This window comes from Symphalangus syndactylus, chromosome 22, assembly GCF_028878055.3.
Source record: "Symphalangus syndactylus isolate Jambi chromosome 22, NHGRI_mSymSyn1-v2.1_pri, whole genome shotgun sequence".
Lineage (NCBI taxonomy): Eukaryota > Metazoa > Chordata > Mammalia > Primates > Hylobatidae > Symphalangus > Symphalangus syndactylus.
Genome location: NC_072444.2, coordinates 73,411,622 through 73,431,595, shown reverse-complemented (window position 1 = coordinate 73,431,595; position 19,974 = coordinate 73,411,622). Strand labels below are relative to the sequence as shown.

Sequence of the window (19,974 nt, the reverse complement as noted above, 5' to 3'; positions counted from 1 at the left end):
AATATCAACACTGAAGATAAAGAGAAGATGAAGAAAGAAGAAAATAATCAGGAAAATGTCCTGGTCAACATCATTCAATACTGCAGGGATATTAAGTAGGATACAAGTTGAAAAGAGGCTCCTGATGACAATTAGGAGGCCACTGGTAACCTTAAACACTGCAATTTCAGTAAAGTGAAATGGATTGTGATGTTAGTAACAGGTAAACATAAGAAGCACCAAGTATAGTCAATCTTCTGAAAATTTATGACAAAAAAAGAAGAGACAATGGGTGGTAGTTTGCTGAGAAGGATGGGGTCAAATGAAAGGGTCCTCCTGGAAATAAGGACTTGGGCACCTTTTGGGACAGAGAGAGAAAGATTGAAGAAATGAGATAAGAGATAAGTGAAAATAAAATATTCAAGGACTATACAGGTACACAAGGAAGAGTTAGAAAGGTTTAGGATTATGCTTCTACGAGAGCAAAAGGTAGTATGGAGGTCGAAAGGAAGGAAAATGATGGAAAATGATTACCCAGGGTGTTAGAAGGAGAGTTCTGTTTTGGGCAGGAGTAGTCTTTCTATGGGAATGCGTGGTAAGTGGAGAGCAGTGAAAGGTCAATAGGGTATATAGAAGGTTAATCAATAACTAAAAATAGGGTGTTCAATAGTTTACGAATGAGATAAGGGTTTATACATTAAAACACTGAGGGTTTTCAAAAGAAAAATTAAAAACACATTTTTTGGAAAGTGTTTTATTATTTATTTTAGAGAAAATCCTACGAAAGAGAATGCCATTTAAGATGGCTTGTGATTTTTAAAAATTAATTTTAATCTCAAATATTTAGGAAACTTGCAAGAATAAAACATTTCAAAGAACACTGTATATCCCTTTAGACCAAGACTCACATATTGTTAGCTTTTGTATTTATTTGCTTTAACATTTGTGTGCATTCAAGCTCTAATTGTGCGTGCGTGTGTGTGTGTGTGTGTGTGTGTGTATACAATTTTTTTCTGATCCTTTTGAGGGTGGGAAGTTACACATATCATGGCTCTTTACTCCTAGATACTTAAGTGTGTATTTCTTAAGAATAGGGATATTTTCTTTCATAATCACAGCCTTCAACTTCAGTAAATTTAACATTGAAAATATTACATAATCTACTCTCTCTATTCCAATATTGTCAATTGACTCAAAAATAATCTTCATAGCATCCCCCTACTCCCATCCAGTACAAGATTCAGTCTCAGGTTAGGTACCGCAATTAGTTGTCAGGTTGGAAAGAAGATATTAAATCAAATAATTTGATAACATTCAATTCAGGGGTTTATCAAATCCCTTTCCTTCATTCAGTGCGCTTTGATAAAACCTGATAAACCCTGAAGTGAATTAGTTATCAATGAAGGAAAGGGATAAAAAATGGATGGATCTGAGTTTGGGAGTTACTGAAGAGATAAGGATTACAAGATTATGTAGGGTAAAACAGTAAGTTGTTTCCAAAAGGATAAACTTGAGGGGACTGTGGACCATCCAGGTGAAGATGTCAATAGGCAAAACCAAAAGGGGGAAAAAATCCTGGAATTTGAGGAAGAGGTGAAGGCCAAAGGTAATACATTATTGTGTCTATAAAAATGCTCACTGAGCTGATATTACACAAAAATATGTAGGATAAGAACACCAAGAACAGAATTTCAAGAAACCCTGATGTTTACAGGGGTTGAATGAAAGGGATCAAGCAAAAGAAAGAAGGAATGGTCATGAGGAACAATAAAACCAGAGGGAATAAACTGTATTTTTATTTTTTAAAAAAAGGTGAAGACAGCTCCAAGATATGAGAGCACAAATCAAATAAACAGATTGGGACTGAAAATAATTACAGCATTTGAAAACAGGAGTTTTCAATCATGACTTCATTGAAATAGTCTCCCAGAATAACAGAGGCAGGTTTGCCTAAGTCTATCTTTTGTCGTTTTCTGTTAACCTAATAAATAGTAGTTTAACTACAAACTTGATTCCTTGTCCCGGGACCTAGTACTATGCCAGCCCCCATAAAGGAAAAGTAAAGAGATCCATAAATTAACAGATCAGGGAATGGAATGAAGATAGCCCTTTGTTATCTTTAATCCTTGATTGTAATGCAGGACCATTACTTTGTTCCAATGACAAAACCTCCACTTTTACTTCCATCGCTGAAAGTAGATGCTATCGTGCTCTGTGCCTAGCTACTTGTTTCACAGCCTAGAAGCTTGTCCCTGAGCAAAGAGAACTAAAATAGGATGGGGCTGATTATATGTGCACAGTTAACTGTATTGCTTACATGCTTTTTTGTTTATCCTGTCTCCACGTGGATAACACGCTGAACCAGGGTAGAATTTTTGTCATCTGTCTTACTCACTGCTATCACCTGCCTTGTCCACTTGGACACTAAAGATTGCTTGCTGACTGAAACAAAGCAAATTACAGAACAGAGAGCTGAAGGCTTCTGATGATATCATCTCAGCCACTATGAGTAGTTTCTGAGCAATCATAGAAAATCATAAAAATACCAAATCCAGCCTAGGATTGCTAAGAAAATTTACATCTAAAGAAAAACTGAAACTTTATCTGATGCCTGCGACTAAAATCCCAGGAAAACTGTAAGTCACCAATTATAATGAACATCAATTTGGTACTTTTTTAGAACTCCCAACAAAAAACCAAGTAAGACAATCTCTCAAAAACCAGTAACATGAATTTTACAAAATTCAATTTTCAAAATGTGCTTCTTTGGATAGTACAGTGGATATTACTTTTCATCAAAATGGTGTGGGGGGGAGGCAAACTGATAGACTAAATATGCAGCAAAGTCACTTGCCAAAGGAAAATGCTCTGAAGAGCTTGTAATGCCTTAGAGATTTAAAATATTTAAGTTGTAGGGTAAAATAATAAATTTGTATGGGTAAACTAATGAAAAGTTTTAACAATCTACTGTAAAAAGTTTATTTGCAACTCTATCTCTAACTTCTTAGTATGTTAATAACAATTAGCACATTAATATACCACACAGGTACACCAAAAATTATGTTTAAAAATAGTTTATTTTAAAAATCTAATTACAGTATCAACACATGGCTCATGATAAATTTGGAAAACAGAGAAAAATAGGATAAAGAGCATAAAAATCACCAACAATTCCAGCACCCAAATATAACCATTGTTAGCATTTTGTTGCAAACTTCCTTATTCTTTTGCTTTCTATGCACATGTATAAATATAAATGATTTAAACAAACTTCAAAGTTTTCCACATAAAGAGTTCTGTATCCTATTTTCTAAATCTGATATTACATAACATACAATTTCCTATGGCACTAGACATCCTTCAAAATCATGATTTTTAATGGCTGTGTTATAGTCTACCCTAGAGACATCTTATTTATTCTGAACATTCTTGCTCAAAAGTTACTGACATTTTTTCTAATTATTTTTCTTGTGAACAATTCCAAGGGATGAGATTATTAAATCAAAGTGCATAAACATTTTTAGGCTCCTGACTTACACTGCTTAACTGCTTTCCAGAAAGACAGTACCATTTTAAATTACCTGTGCCATATATAAAATACCTCACTAAAGAATATTCTTTCATACATAATTTCTTCCTCACTGATTTGAAATGATGTATAAGTAATTAAAATTAAAATCCATTTAAAATGATGAGTACCTTAATATCTGAGCAAGATCTGACATAAGATGACTGCCTTAAAGACGCAAGCAAGCAAATCTAGTTATGGAAGCACCAATACTAGTCATACGGAAAGGATCAATAAACTCTTATAACACTGTAACTAGTATTATTTTTATCCAACAGGAAAACAGTCAGAACAGTACTCTCCATACTCTTATTCAAGGAAATTGTGCTTAAGTACTCTCCACCCAAGGAACATTGTAAACAGAAATTCCAGGATGTCAGGAAAAGAAATCCAAGAAACAGTAAAACGCAACACACTCAGGTCTTAAAAAAATGCAAAATAAAGGTGCAAATTGGGTTAACTAGAAGATAAGAGACATCTTTACATGGTACAGTACCTGATTAGAACTGGCTTTTTCAAGTCTGTCAATCATAATTTCAAATTGCAAAGGCTTAATTTCCATCTTTCTGTTAAGTCTATTTAATAAAGTCTCATCTTCTGAATCCATATCATAATCTGGTTGCTCGTTGTCTAGATTAAAAGCTAGAAAAGAAAGAAAAATTCTTCAAACTCAGGAGAAATTATGAAATTATACATTGTTCATCATATTTGACTGCAGACTACTTCTAAATTACAGTGCACTGACTAAAGGGGAGCTCAGGAGCAGGTATCTAAAATTAATTTCAGAGACTTACTGCACAGTGGAAGAAAAAATAAAATTTTGCTTTATATAGGATTTAAACAGTAAAAACGTTAAGAAATATCTTATTTTGAAAATGTATAACAGAATATAAAATAGCAGCTATAAAAAAGATGACATATATATGTTGACATATATATGGTAGTTTGGTAGCATAATGAGAAACTTTGCCAAAATTAAGAATTGAGAAACAAGCTCAAGAACAAAGAGTATAATGGAAATGATTTTTCAAATTATGAAAAAAAAAGGGTGTTGGCATAAAAGACTAGTTATCTTAAAAAAATTAAGCTGAATTCCTACCCTACTTCTAACACCAGTAAGTGACGTATTCAATAAAATTTTACGGTAAAAAGTAAAACACATAAAAACACCAGAAGAACATACAGGGTGGGAATGTTGCACGGGCAGCAACTCAGAAGCCATAACGCTGATTAAAAATAGATTGATTTGACTATATAAACTTTTTCAATTTCTACTTAGAAAATAAACTAAGTCAGAAGACAAAGAACAACAAGAAAAAGATGTACCATATAAACAAAAGGCTTATTTTCTTAAAGACTTCTTGCAAATTAGAAAAAAACTAGTAACTCAACAAATATTGGCAAATGATGTGAATTGGTATTTTAGTGGAGAATAAATATCAATGACTTTTTTTTTTGAGGCAAGGTCTCATTCTGTCTGTTGCCCAGGCTATAGTGCAATGGCATGATCTTGCTCACCGCAATCTCTGTCTCCTGGGCTCAAGCAATTCTCCCACCTCAGTCTCCCAAGTAAATTTGGGACTACAGGTGTGCACAACCACACCCAGCTAATTTTGCATTTTTTGTAGGGATGGGGTTTCCCCATGTTGCCCAGGCTTGTCTGGAACTCCTGGGCTCAAGCTATCTGTCTGCCTCGGCCTTCCAAAGTGCTGGAATTACAGGCATGAGCCACCACGCCCAGCCAAGAATAAATGTCAATGACTTTTAAACATAAAAAAAGTTTAACTTCAGTGATAGATAAATACACATTAATAAGACAATAGGTTTCACTCAGCAGACAAGATTTAAAACTTGATAATATGCTACTCTAGAAAGAGCAGCAGAAGAAAGCCCTCTCAAACCATGTGTGTAGGCAATTATAAACTGGTATTTAGTTTCATTAAAAATGTATCCTCTTGAACTTGGCAATTCTATTTCTAGGATTCATCTTACATATAAACATACACAGAAACAAAGATATGTACACAGAGTATTAGTTATGACATTGCAAGAAGTAAAAAATACAAAACAAACAATGTGTGTAGGATCAGATAAATGATAGTTTACACATACATGGAATATACAGACTGAAGGTCTGAGAAAGACATTGACCCACGTATACTGACATAGAATGAAACTGATCTTCATGAATATTAAATGAAAAAAGCTAAGGGGAGGAATAGTATATATAGCGCACTAATATATGTGTTTTAAAAAGGACAAGGATGGATATATAGGCATGTGTTTGTAAATGCACAGGATATTTTTGAAAGAATACTTAAAACTAGTAATCTCTATTTCTGGTTAAGGGGACTACGAAAGGAGGGGTTCACGGATGGTGAAGCAATTCTCTTTGTTCCCATTTGTATTGTTTGACATTTTAAGCATGTACACGTATAAGTTATTAAACTATAAAGGGTAAAAAAACTAAAGTGCCACAAATTATGTGTTGAGATTACAAGACAAGATTTAGAGTAAGGCAGTAAAAGAGATATCAATAACCAACAGGTTGGTTATATAGAGGCTGTCTGTGCAGCGATGTGTAAATGAATATCCTACATTCATACCACATGAAATGTCCTGGCATTCTCAGATTCAGCATGACTTTCTTAAAGGTACTAACAAAGGAATAGGAACAGATGTATATAATTATCTAATTTTAGTAAAATCAGCCTCCTACTACAGATAGTACTGATGAAGTTAAAATATCTAAAGGCATTTGCTTTATAATCAGTAAATGACTACATCTCAAAAATCTAGACTTCAGTTGATTGCTTAAGAAATTTTTACCACTAGATAACAATAATAAAAACAAAAATAAATGTTAGCTTGCACTTATAAACTTATATAGCACTTACTATGGGCAAGGTAGTACTCAAGGTGCTTTAAACACACTAAATTAACTGTCACAACCATCCTATGTGGTAGGCAGTATTTCATCTCCCAATGAGTCCCACATTCTAAAATTTGTGTTATTGTATTTACGTATGTGATATAATCTGAAGTTAAATCAGAGGAGTTACAGCTATTGGTGAACTAACGATAAAAACTATTTTGTAAGTATGATTCATTTAAAATATTCTTGAGAATAAAATGCATTTTTCTCTTATCTTTTATGTAAAACCTTGTCTTTATTATATGATAATCAGTAATTCAAAAGCATGCTTTTAAAAAGTCAATCTAATCTGCATCAAAGTCAGTGACAGAACGATACAGAGCTCATAAACTACGTAGATTACTAACAATTACTCTTCCTTTCACAAAGGATGTTTATTTGTAAATGCACATGACGACAGTCCAAGGATCTGCCTTAATCCACACACTAATAGCAATAGTCAATAAAATCAGGTAGTTGATACAGCTAGAAGACATTTTAGAGACAGATTTAGGAAAGTGTGGAGCAGAGTTAACACAATATACTGAATTTATAAGTTACACAGAAGTTTTCAAAAGTTCAAGGGCAAGGCTATATATACAAATTTTGCATGACCATCTTTTATACACCTACCTAATCTTACTCACCTCTTGTTCCTCCACCTCCTATCTGCTCTATCTTCTTATTCTATTCTTACAAAAGCCAGCACCCCAGCTTGTGAGGCAGGGGAAGGAACAAGAAAAGTTGGGAAATAGTTTAGAAAAATTAATAGTGAGAATTGATAGGAGATCTGACAACGTGTTAAATCAGAACCAGGGCAAAGACTTGCACTAGCACTCTAAGTATTCTATACTACCATTTCTCTTTCACTCAAAACCCATATAAGAATCATTATAGATTTTGGAGATTTTGTTGCTTTTAAACCAGGTACAGGTGCCTGCCTGTACCTCTCTTTACCTCAGGTTCTATTATTTCCTCTACCAGACAGAGGTATAAATTCTTTAAAAGCAGTGATTACTTCAGTCATACCTGTATACTCCCTACATGGCACTTAGAGGAAAAAAAAAAAGAGGACATACTAAAAGTTACTGAATAAAAACAGCATTTCTGAAATATATAAATATAAGAAGAGATTCTTTTAAACTACAAGCAGAATATTTTTTTAAATTGATTGATACTTCACTTTTTGAAACCCAGATAGCTTTCTCCTGCTAAAAAAATCCACTCTTACAAATAGTGGGTTAGTTTCACAGGTCAGTCAACCAAACAAAACAGATAAAACAATACCTCCCACCTCAACATAAAGAAGGAGGCAGACAGGACACTTGACAACTTCTTGATGTAGTAGAGCAATAGAATTAAGATATTGACAAAGCTAATAAGGGCACGTGTCTGTGTGTACATGGAAGACTTCCTGTAGTGAAGTTAACCGAGCAGTAAACCAAAAAAAAAAAAAAAAAAAAAGAAAAGAAAAGAAAGAAAGAAAAGAAAAATAAGCGAATTTAAGAGGGTGCATGACTACTATTAGAAGAAGAAAGGAAGTAGGAAGGAAAGTAGATGAGAAGTTCCTTGCAGTAGCCATCAGGTAGCTACCACTGCTCAGGAAAATTTGGTTGCTCACTGGCAAAAAGAGCAACAGCTTCTGCGTAGGTAAGGAAGTGGGTATAACCAGCTATTTGAATATATAAAGCATTCGCACATTGACTGGTTATAGCTTACAAAATATATATAGTTAGTCTAAAATTAGTTGGTAAAGCAAATATTACTTCTAATTAAAAGTACCTTTCAAAGTCCCTTAGTACTTGGCCATATTCATATGTAATTATCTAATAAGCACAGCTATTTAATGGAATGAAAATACAAAGAACCCAGGAGAAGAAACGATATGAGGAAAATTTTCCAGGGCCAAAAAATGGCAAGATATTTTCAGATTAAAGGGGGCTTACCAAGCATGGTATGAGTAGCACGCAATTCAATGTGGCACATAATGATGGGCCAGTTACTGCCCATTACTTCATAATACTGTTATGAATATGAATATGATTGCTATATAATACCTGTTACATATAACATGTTTAGGGGAAACATTTATTCTCCATTTTTCCATTAAAATCTGCAGGAGGGAAAAGATTGGAAAGCACACTTTCAGCTTCTTTTCACTCGTTCTTTCTCCCCTCAGCCAAGGAAGGAGTGACAAACTGATTTGTGAACCTGGGAGAAGGACCCATCCGGTCAACAGCTTCTGGGTACATGTTCTCCAGTGGTTCTTCCTTCCTTCATAGAGGCAGCATTCTAGTCAGCCCTCCACTACATGGTAAGCACAGGGGCTGACTCTGCTCCTATTAGGGGGAGACCTGCTCTCTCAGTGACCAACCAGGGTTAGAGTATGTTTGTCTAATTCAGGGGTTAAATAATAGAATGTCCACGAAGGCCAAATATCTCACCTTCCACACCACTTTTATTAGTAATAAAGCTGAAATTTTATGTCCATGTCTATTTATCAATTAGTTTCAAAGCAGAAGATAAAGGAATGTTATTTCTTGTCTTCCTAAAGCCTCCAAATTATAAACTCACTAATTTATTTTTATAAATGGCTACACTTACTCTGACTCCAAAACATTCTATTTTCTATACTCAGTCTCCATCATATGGCCTTTTGACAATACACACTCAACACCCAGAATTCATGTCACTTTCCCTCTTTTCTCTGGTTATTTACACAACTAGGCTGCAACTGCACATATAGCATAAGTACCCTCTAACACACTGAATGTAAACCAACCAAAAGTACTTTAAATTTAAGGCTTTATAATAGCAACAAAAACCACACTGATAATTTTTCTAACTTAATTCCGTGAATTTAGAACTCTTTATGTAAACCCATCTCTGTATTTATAGATGTTAATCACTGTGTGTGCCTGTCCCTAGACTCTCCTCAGCCATGTTTGACAGGTGACACTCCAATCCACAGGGTATCTGTGGGATCACAGATGAGCAACTGGCTCTCAAACAGCCAGGGTTTAAAGTGTACCTGGGCCAAATTTCCTCTAACAGAAATGTGAGCACAGAGATAGCTTCTGGTTAAATAAAGCAAAATGAACACATACTTATCTCAAAATCCCATTAAAACAAAAGCAAAGGAGTTTTTGTTGTTGTTTTTTCAAATGGCATAAATCTTTAGGGGTAACAGAAACAAAGTGAGAATCATCAATTAAATTTTCAAAGTTATAAATGGCATGTATTAGCAGACAAAGAGAATGCTAAAATATAAAATGGCTGCAGGGGAGAGACAACAGGAAGCAGGACCCACTCCCACCCCCTGCCCTGGCCCCATCTAAAGACTCAGAGGAGGCTTCTCCAGCTCATGGCCCACAGGCCGCATGCAGCCCAGGACAGCTTTGAATGTGGCTCAACACAGATTCGTAAACTTTCTTAAAACATTATGAGATTTGTTTGCACTTTTTTTTTTTTTTTTAAGCTCATCAGCTATCATTACTGTTAATGTATTTTATGTGTAACCCAAGGCAATTCTTCTTCTTCCAATGTGGCCCAGGGAAGCCAAATGATTGGACATCCCTAAGAGAGCTGAAATCAACAGTTCCTCTTTCCCTCATTCAGTGTAGTTATGCAACTATTTTTCCTTCCAAATAGTATCAGACTGAAGGTTTGATCCACAAAGGTTGCTTCAGAGAGCCTGTGGACTCTGAAGCACTAGGCACGCTGAGGGCAAGTATAAAGCTGCATACCAAAGGAGAAAGAGAGTAGTGGAAGTCTACAAATGGAACCATGGAATCTTCCACTACTGCCATCCCACTCCTCCATCTCCAGCACCCCCCTCAGCCATAAATACAAAAATACTGTCAGCCACCCAGGAATAAGACTGTGTGGGGAGGCAGGGATAGAGGTAACAACTAGACCTCTTTGAATATATTTAATTTTATAGATAGGACTTTTAGTATCATGCAAATATTTTACATAATTAGAAAATGAAATAACGTGTTGAAAAAAAAATCCCTAAAATTGCAAAGTAAATGGAACAAGTAAAGCTAATTGTCACTTGGGTTCTACTGAAAGTGTCTTTAAGATACTGTAAAGTGACTGTACATTTCTAGTGGGAATACCCTAAGAAATAAAAGCAAAAATCAATCGATCAACAAACAAAAAAACCTGAAATTAATTTTACTTCTTTCTTGAGACAGGGTCTTGCTCTGTTGCCCAGGCTGGAGTGCAATGACACAATCTTGGCTGCAGCCTTGATCTCCTGGGCTCAAGTCATTCTCCCACTTCAGCTTCCCAAGTAGCTAGGACTACAGATGCATGCCACCAGGTGTGGCTAATTTATTTATTTTTTTTTTGTAGGGATAGGGTTTCACCATGTTCCCCAGGCTGCTTTTGAATTCCTGGGCTGAAGCGATCTGCCTGCCTCAGCCTCCCAAAGTGCTGAAACTACAGGCATGAGCCATCGTGTGCGGCCCTGAAACTTTTTTGGTAAAATTATATTGTTGGTGAAAGAGTGGGTATTATTATTCTGAGACTACTGTGACACAACATGGGGATTCTGCAGATGTCCTTAAGAACTGATATTAAGAAAAAGTAAGTGTGGAAAAAAAGTAACTGTAGAAAAAAGTGTGGAAGGTTAAAACCTTTAGTCTTGAATTAGAGAAATAGTAATATAAATTCATGATGTATTTTATCTCAAAATTTTTTAAGTGCATATTTCATAGGTCAGGCCCACTAATCAATCTTAGAGACATGGCCAACCCAGTAGTAATGAATGCCCCTAGGACCCAACTTACAGTCTCCAAATACAATTTCCCACTAAAAGAAACAAGAGCACCCTGTGGAAATGACTGACTTCAGATCTGGGCCAGGAAAACATGTAAGGTAACCCTACCACATTTTAGTTTTCTTGCTTTCTGGTATAATATTATCATGTCAAAAAACCCTCAAGAGCAAACCTGAATAGGTTCCTACTGCCCCAAAACAGCAATAAGGATAATAAATTCAATGGATTGAAATATAATACAAATGTATAAATCCATGATCCGTAATGATTTTAAAACAAAATAAACATCCTCATAATCATTTCTGGAGAGTACTAAAAAAATCAGTCTCCATCAGGAAGTATATAATTTTTCGTTGTTTCTCTTCTTTTGTGATGTCAGCAACCATTAATGACAATTACCTTGATGCAGTAATTCATTAGAGGTTACAAAATTTTTTTTATCATTCCTGCTTGATTTACATTAGCTGGAATACTTCTATAAAGAGAACCTTCCTCTTTCTCAATTATTCAGAGATCCTGAAATACAGTACATAGAAAAGAAAGATAAATGCTTGATTCCTGATTAAAAGAATCTTAAGAGACTGATTAACCAGCTATAACATATGGAAATTTTCTGGATTCAATTCAAAAGTATCAACTGTTAAAAAAAAGTAAGATAAATGAGATCATTTATCTTATAAGACAGTCAAGAAATACGCACACTGATTAAATATTTGATGATATTAAGAAAATGATGTTTTTCTCTTAAGGAGTGATGTGATATTATTCTAATAGTATTATTACATATTAATAGTATTACTATAATACTTTTAGATAATATTATAACTATGCTTTAATATTCCCAGATCAAATAATGTTGGGATGGCTATAAAATCATGGAGGTGGAAGAAATGGTGTAAGTATAGAGAAACAATATTGGTCAGTAGTACATGACTGTTCATTATTATTATTTCTACTTCTGAATGTTAAAATTTTTCCATAAAAGTTTTTAAAAAGATAAATATGTAGAATATATAAAGAGTCTCTTTAAAAATTCGGTAAGAAAATGACCCAGAGAAAAATGGACCCAAAGATAGGAAAAGGTCATCTACATAAAAATGTTTAACTTCACTTTTGTGATTGATAAGAGGCAAATTTAAATCAACAAATACCAATTCATACCCATCAAACTGACAAAAATTGTAGTTTCACAGTAACAAGTGTTGATAAAAATATGAGACAACATGAACTCTCATACACTACTGGTGAAAATATAAACTGATACCAGTTTGAAGAACAATTCTGCAGTATCTAAAGTTAAACATGCACTTTTTATAAGACCCAGCAATTCCACTTTTAGGCCCACATCCTACCTAGAAAAGCTCTCATAAATGTGGACAAGAGGACACGCACCAGGCCATTCATAACATCATATTCATATAAGCAAAAACATGTCCATCAGTAAGAATAGGAAAACTGAGATACATCTGCACAAAATATTTATGAAATGAAAACTACGTTTACATAAAAACATGCACACAAATGTTCATAGCAACTTTATTCATAATAGCCAAAAATTAGAAACAATTCAAATGTCCTTCAATGATAAAAAAAAAAAAATCAAACAAACTAGTACACGAAATTATACTCAGCAATAAATAAGATCAAACTACTGACACATGCAACAACTTGTATAATCTCAATGGAATTAGGCTGAGTTAAAAAAAAAAAAGAAATCAATTCCAAAAGGTTATATACATACTGTAGATTTCACTTATATAACATTCCTTGAAATGACAAAATAATAGAGATGGATAACAGATTAGTTGCTGTAAAACAAGGGCAATAAATGCACCTATCTCATAGGATTCTTGTAGAAATTAAATGAAATAATTTGTGCATATTACACTGCCCCCTACAGAGTATGTGTTCAATAAAGGCAAGCAATTATTATTACTGAACTCCATTACTATACCCTATTAGTAGATCAAGACTATCCTCTAATTTAGCCAGAAGTGAAAGTCAAGTACTATACAATTTTATAGGTCTTTTTAATATTAATGTTCTTAATAATCATTGCATACAGAAATCATGGTTTTTAGTTTAAATAATTTTGTCTCAACTATGAATAACTGGAAACTATAAAAGTGTATTGCAAAAAAAAGTACCTATTTCTGCCTCTCTGAAGGTTAACACTTTCCATGTACGAGCTGCTACATCTATTTCTCTGGCTTATTTTTTTAAAGATTAATTTGTACTCAGTGTGCTTTTGATTTATAAAACAAAGTCACTAGGGCTTCAATGGGGAAACATTTCAAATTAATTCATAGTAAAAAAAAAAAAAAAAAAAGGAGGGGGGGATAACCATGTATCCAACCATGGTTACATGTAGGAATAATTTTTTCTATTATTCTGTGAGTCCATATATATAAAATTCTAATTTAAAGCAAAAAAAGAAGTAATAAACAACCAGGCATGGGGACTTGTTAAGTAAAAGGCAAGTGATATCACAAATGATTTCTTTTCCTATATGTTTTCCATTTTCTTGGAAAAGAAAAGTTTTCTAAGCTACTTTCCAGTGGATTCTAATTATTTCTTTGGTTAAAATAGTCTAGCCCAAGGAATGGCAAACTATGGCCTGTGAGACAAGTCCAGCCTGCAGCTTGTTTTTGGTAAGGTTTGTTTACATGTGAAAATGTAAAAGAAAACAAACAAACAAACCGATTTTTTACATTTTTAATGGATAATTCTAAAAGTAATAAGAAAAAGGGTCAGGCACGGTGGCTCACGGCTGTAATCCCAGGACTTTAGGAGGTTATGGTGGAAGATTGCTTGAGCCCAGGAGTTCAAGACCAGCCTGGACAACATGGTGAAACTCCATCATTACAAAAAAACAGCTGGGGGCAGTGGCGTTAAGCCTGTAGTACCAGCTACCCGGGAGGCTGAGGTGGGAGGATGGCTGGAGCCCAGGAGCTCAAGGATGCAGTGAGCTATGATGGCGGCACTGCACTCCTGCCTGGGTGACAGGGTGAGACCCTGTAACAAAAAAAAAAAAAAAAGCCAGAGAGAGAAAGAAAACAGAAAAGTAATAATAAAAACGAATAGGAGAAAAGGAGAAGAATATGTGATAGAGATCAACAGTGGCCTCCCAGAACCCAATATATTTACTAACTAGCCCTTTACACAAAAAAGATTTGCTAATCCCTAGTTTAAGTTCGTTAGGAAAAATAAAATATTTCTGAGAAACTGGGAATGTGAATGATCAGTAAAGGCTGCTAAGGAAGTACAAGTTTCAAGATTTCACTCTTTGTGGTATGGTTTCCTCTAGGCCCTCTCTCCAGCTTCATCATCCATATACAGAGGAAACAATCTTATGTGATATTATCAAGAGACACTGTTTGAAATACTCTTAGGGATGGGAGCTAATGCCAAGAAATCTATTATTCTTTAAAAAATCATCCTTAAGGATTGACTAGCTCTAAAAAGTTCAAGTCTGAATTTGGCCAGTAATTTGTGTCTGGGTCTCTGAAGTTAGCTTGTTTTTTATTAACTGAAAAAAAAAAAAAAAGCTATTCATTTAATATTTAGAATTGACCACTATAATCCGATTTACATTATTATGAAAAATACAAATATGTCTGCTATAACATGATAGACATTCCTACAAAAAATCCTTTATATGCAAAATTATATACAAAAATATAGGTTTATAAAAAAAACTTCTCATTTTGTTATCAGAGTCCAAACAAACTATAAATGCTATTTTAGATGACCACGTAAGCCACTCACAGTGGTTGGCTACTACCTCAAGGGATATTAAAAATAGACAAAAATGGCCAGGCACAGTGGCTCATGCCTGTAATCCCAGCACTTTGGAAGGCCCAGGTGGGCGGATCACCTGAGATCAGAAGTCCAAGACCAGCCTGGCGAACATGGTGAAATCCCATCTTTACAAAAAATACAAAAATTAGCTGGGCACGGTAGTGCACACCTATAGTCTCAGCTACTTGGGAGGCTGAGGCAGGAGAATCGCTTGAACCTGTGAGGCGGAGGCTGCAGTGAGCCGAGATCGTGCCACTGCACTCTAGCCTAGGCAACAGAGTGAGACTACATCTCAAAAAAAAAAAAAAAAAAAAGACAAAAAGAACAGAATGGAATCACTGACTTGTGGGTGCTGAGACAAACAGACTGCAATAAAGCACTGTTTGACGGTGTCAGGAGAAAATGCAACCAGTCACTAACTAAGAGCTGTGCAAGACTGCGGGTGCACCTCTCTGGGAAAGGAACCCCTTAGGTACAGGCAGTCATTTCTAATTTTCTTAGAATAATAGAATTGAAAGAATTCTTTGCCCCTTCCCACTGAAGATTTTACTTTATTTCCTGATTCTAGCTCCCCTCGGTGAGGAAAAACCATAAGAGAGCCAGGACAACTTCCATGTAGTACTGACATTCACTCTTTTTTTTATCAATTGTTACAAAAGACTGCAAATTCTCTGTGGTAGCTTTTTGTAAATAAATGAGATACTGTTTATAAATCTTACCAATTAGTAAGTGAACAATGAGCTCAGTACTTTTCCTACTATACCACACAGAAACTAAATTAAATCTTTCTAATCATAACAGCAGTAAGGAAAAATTCTTTGGGATGTCAAAAGGAGCAAAGATACAGATAAATCAAAAGATTATTTTTGTTAGACTTATACATTTAAGCTTTCCAACATTTATCTATGAATTATCAATGGTGATGTTTTTTAATGCAAAGAGAAGCAATATCCATGTTTATACAAAGCCCCTACTTTCATGCATCTTTAAATTTCTGGCCGGGCGCAGTGGCTCACACCTGTAATCCCAGCACTTTGGGAGGCCGAGGCAGGCGGATCACCTGAAGTAAGGAGTTCGAGATCATCCTCATCAACATGGCAAACCCTGTCTCTACTAAAAATACAAAAATTAGCTGGGTGTGGTGGCAGGCCTCTGTAATCCCAGCTATTCGGGAGGCTGAGACAGAAGAATGGCTTGAACCCAGGAGGCAGAGATTGTAGTGAGCAGAGATTGTGCCATTGCACTCCAGCCTGGGTGACAAGAGTGAAACTCCGCCTCAAAAAAAAAAAAATCCTAAATATTTACTTCTGGAAATTATTTGTCAATATCTAAACCTCTTGATAGCAGGCAACTAAATAAGACAGAAACACAAGCACACCTTGTTTCTAAAGGCGATTATTTTGAGTATTAACAGCACTCTGCAAAAGTGTCATTCACTTAAAATCTCACTGGTCTATCCTCTTCCAACTCTGTATTTCCTTTCTTATATAACTTTTCAAAACTATTTTTACTACCCCAATGAATCCAGTAACAACCAACACTGACTGTACCTCAAGTATAACATGTATAACGGTATCCCTTCTAAATTAGGTTAGGTACTAACACCAAATGGAAAAGAGAAAGTAGATGCAAGGGCATTCTAAACAGAGCAGCAGGAACAGGCAGGAAAGCAGAGAGGATATCCTTAACAGCAAGAGATGTAAACTACCAAAAATGAGACTGGATAAAGGCTATATGATACAAATCCATTTTCAAGCAGAACAAATATTCAGGACCACATGTTCAATGAAGTTGTATGCACAAATATAAAACGAAGATTTAAAGAATGCAAAGTTGAATAGTTTACAAGTCTAGCAATAGTGCTGTTGTATATCTAACTTTCAGTTAAATGGATCCTAGTATATACTAAAATGGCCTCTCAGTAGGTAGACATATGAACTAAGAAGTATTTAGATAAAACCATATTTTCCTTAGAGCCTGTATACTTCTCAGCCCTAAGGAGATCATGGGATCTGACGAAGACTCAGATGCCCCTCCTTGATGTGAGTATCACGAAAGTCTGTAAGCCAGTGTTTCTCAAAACTCTAGCACTCACCAGAATCGTCTAAAGTGTTTGTTAAAACAGGGTACTGGGCCTGATCATCAGTTTCTGATCCAGCAGATTTGGGGTGGGGCTTGTTAATGTGCATTTCTAACGTGTTCCCAAGTGATGTTGGATCATGTTTAGAGAAATACTGCTCTAAACCCACAGTCTTTGCTCTAAAACATTATAAACTTTACTTGTGGTAACTGTGAAATACACTGAACTTTAAAAATCTGTAAACCTTTAAGGTTCTCAGGCTTCAATAACCTTAAAGATTGCTAATGAAAAGCAAATGTATCTAAAAGTTCAGAAGCAACCCAAGCACCATAACCTCCTTTGCTTGGAGCTCTCCAAAGTTCTGACCTAGCTTCCAACCTTAGCTTAAACATGTACTAAAAGACCCTGAATGCTGATACCTAGGACTCTTCACGTTGAATCTTCCAGACTTCCTAGAATTATAAAACTTGGCTGCAGATCATATGCACAACTCCCACCTCTACCAATTGACAACTCAAGAAAATGAGTGCAGAAAAGTTCAAAGCCATATTCCACAAGGTAATGCAATCCAAGTCTATTGACTAATTTTAAAATTTTAAAGCTCCAGGTCCATGCCACAATCAAGATTATTCCTAGTCTTTTTGCTGACTTGCTAACTACACACTACACTTCTCTCCTCCTTTGCAAAATTCACATTTTATATAAACAACAAATATTACTGGCCAAAATTAGTGGTAATGATGACAACTATGAGAACCACAGGCCATAAGAATGGGCAACTGGATACTGTACATCTTTCAAGGAAGGATTTTCATAATTACAGAGGACAGAGCCTAATGACAGAATCTAGGGGATACAAGAATATACATTTTTTACTGATTTTAAAAGGCAGTTGTGTAAAGATAATGATCCTTTTATTCTCCCTCTAACTATGCATTTTCTTAGTTTTTCTCTCCTTCATCACATTTTCCATCCCTTGTTGCTTTATAACAACCAAATGGAAAACTGGGTGAATGACAGTAACAGCTCAGAAGGTAAAAATGCAAATGGCTCCTAAACAGATGAAAAGATACCCAACCTCATTCTTAACATGAAATCTAAACTAAAACAATCCTCAGAGAAATTCAAGTAAAGTCTGGGGTTTAGTTAATAATAATGTACTTCTGACAAAGGTAATGCAAGATGTTACGTTAAAGGAAACTAAAACTGGATGAGAGGTATAGATACAGGAACTATCTATATTACCTTTGCCAACTCTTCAGCAAATCTAAAAATTTTCCAAAATAAAAGTCTTATTAAAAAAAAATACTACTTTGAGGTATGTCATTTTTCACCTGTCAGATCAGCAAAATTTCAAAACTAAAAGCAGTCTTTTGACAGGGTGTAGGAAAACAAGCACTCCTGTACAAGCTAGTACAAAATGGTATAACTCCTATAGAGTGATTTGGCAACTTCTGTAACAGATATCATCACACCTCTATGAAATTCTATTTGTTCACAGTTATCCATTATTCACCATGAACTATTTGTAATACGTAACAAAAAGAAAACAATCCAAGTTTGCTTTTTTTTTTTTTTTTTTGAGACGGAGTCCCGCTCTATCGCCCAGGCTGGAGTGCAGTGGCGCGCGATCTTGCCTCACTGCAAACTCCACCTCCCGGGTTCACGCCATTCTCCTGCCTCAGCCTCCTGAGTAGCTGGGACTACAGGCGCCCACCACCATGCCCAGCTAATTTTTTGTATTTTTAGTAGAGACAGGGTTTCACCGTGTTAGCCAGGATGGTCTCGATCTCCTGACCTCGTGATCTGCCCGCCTCCGCCTCCCAAAGTGCTGGGATTACAGGTGTGAGCTACCACGCCCTGCCTTTTTTTAAAAAAGAAAAAGAGAAAAGGCCTCACTTTGTCACCCAGGATGCAGTGCAGTAGCACAATCATGGCTCACTGTAACCTTGACCTCTTAGGCTCAAGTGATCCTCCCATCTCAGCCTCCCAAATAGCTGGGACTACAGACATAACACCACCACACTTGGCTAACTTTTTAGTTTATGTAGATGGGGTCTCACTATATTGACCAGTGTGGTCTTGAACTTCTGGCCTCAAGTCTAGGCCTCCCAAAGTGCTGGGATTTCAAGTATGAGCAACGTGCCCAGCCCTAAGTTTGCTTTTTCTAGGAAACTGGATAATAAATGAGCACACCCAAACAATGGACTATTATGCAGTGATTAAAAAAAAAAATGAGAACATATGTACATATTAATATAGGATAATTTTGAGACTATATTCTTAAGCAAAAAAAAAAACAAACCAACCAAACAAAAAAAGCAAGGTGCTATAAAAAGCATACAGATGTAGACAAGGTTTAAAAATACACTTTCCTGGCAGGGTGTGGTGGCTTGTGCCTGTAATCCTAGTATTTTGGGAGGCCGAGGTGGGAGACTGCTTGAGCCTAGGAGTTCAAAACCAGCCTGAGCAACATGGTAAGCTCCTGTGATTCTAGCTGTTGGGAAGGCTGAGGCAGGAGGATCACTTGAGTGCAGAAAGTTGAGGCTGCAGTGAGCCATGAGCATGCCACTGCACTCTAGCCTAGGTGATGAAGTGAGTGAGACTGTCTTAAAAGAGAAAAGAAAAGAATACAAATTCCTATGTGCTTGAAACCCTAAAAGAATACATGAACTAATAAAAGTGGTCACTTATAAAGGAGGGGTGGTTGGAGTGGAGAGTGTACAGGAGTGAGTTTATTTTTATGCACTTTTCTTTTGAAATAATTTGAATGCATTATCTTTTTTAAATAAAACAAGATCATGTTATTTTGTGAATCTAAAGACAATTTTGTGTTTTAAAAAATA

At 35.6% G+C, this 19,974-nt stretch overlaps 1 protein-coding gene across 3 annotated transcripts in view; it reads right to left on the bottom strand.

Annotated features, from left to right (window-relative positions):
* EPC2 (enhancer of polycomb homolog 2) overlaps window positions 1-19,974 on the bottom strand; it is a 145,816-nt gene that overhangs the window by 40,863 nt on the left and 84,979 nt on the right. For all 3 annotated transcript variants that reach the window (XM_055260762.2, XM_063631053.1, XM_055260763.2), the window contains one exon: window positions 4,044-4,189. In XM_055260762.2, coding sequence (XP_055116737.1) covers window positions 4,044-4,189 — 146 coding nt within the window. The remainder of the gene's footprint in view (window positions 1-4,043; window positions 4,190-19,974) is intronic.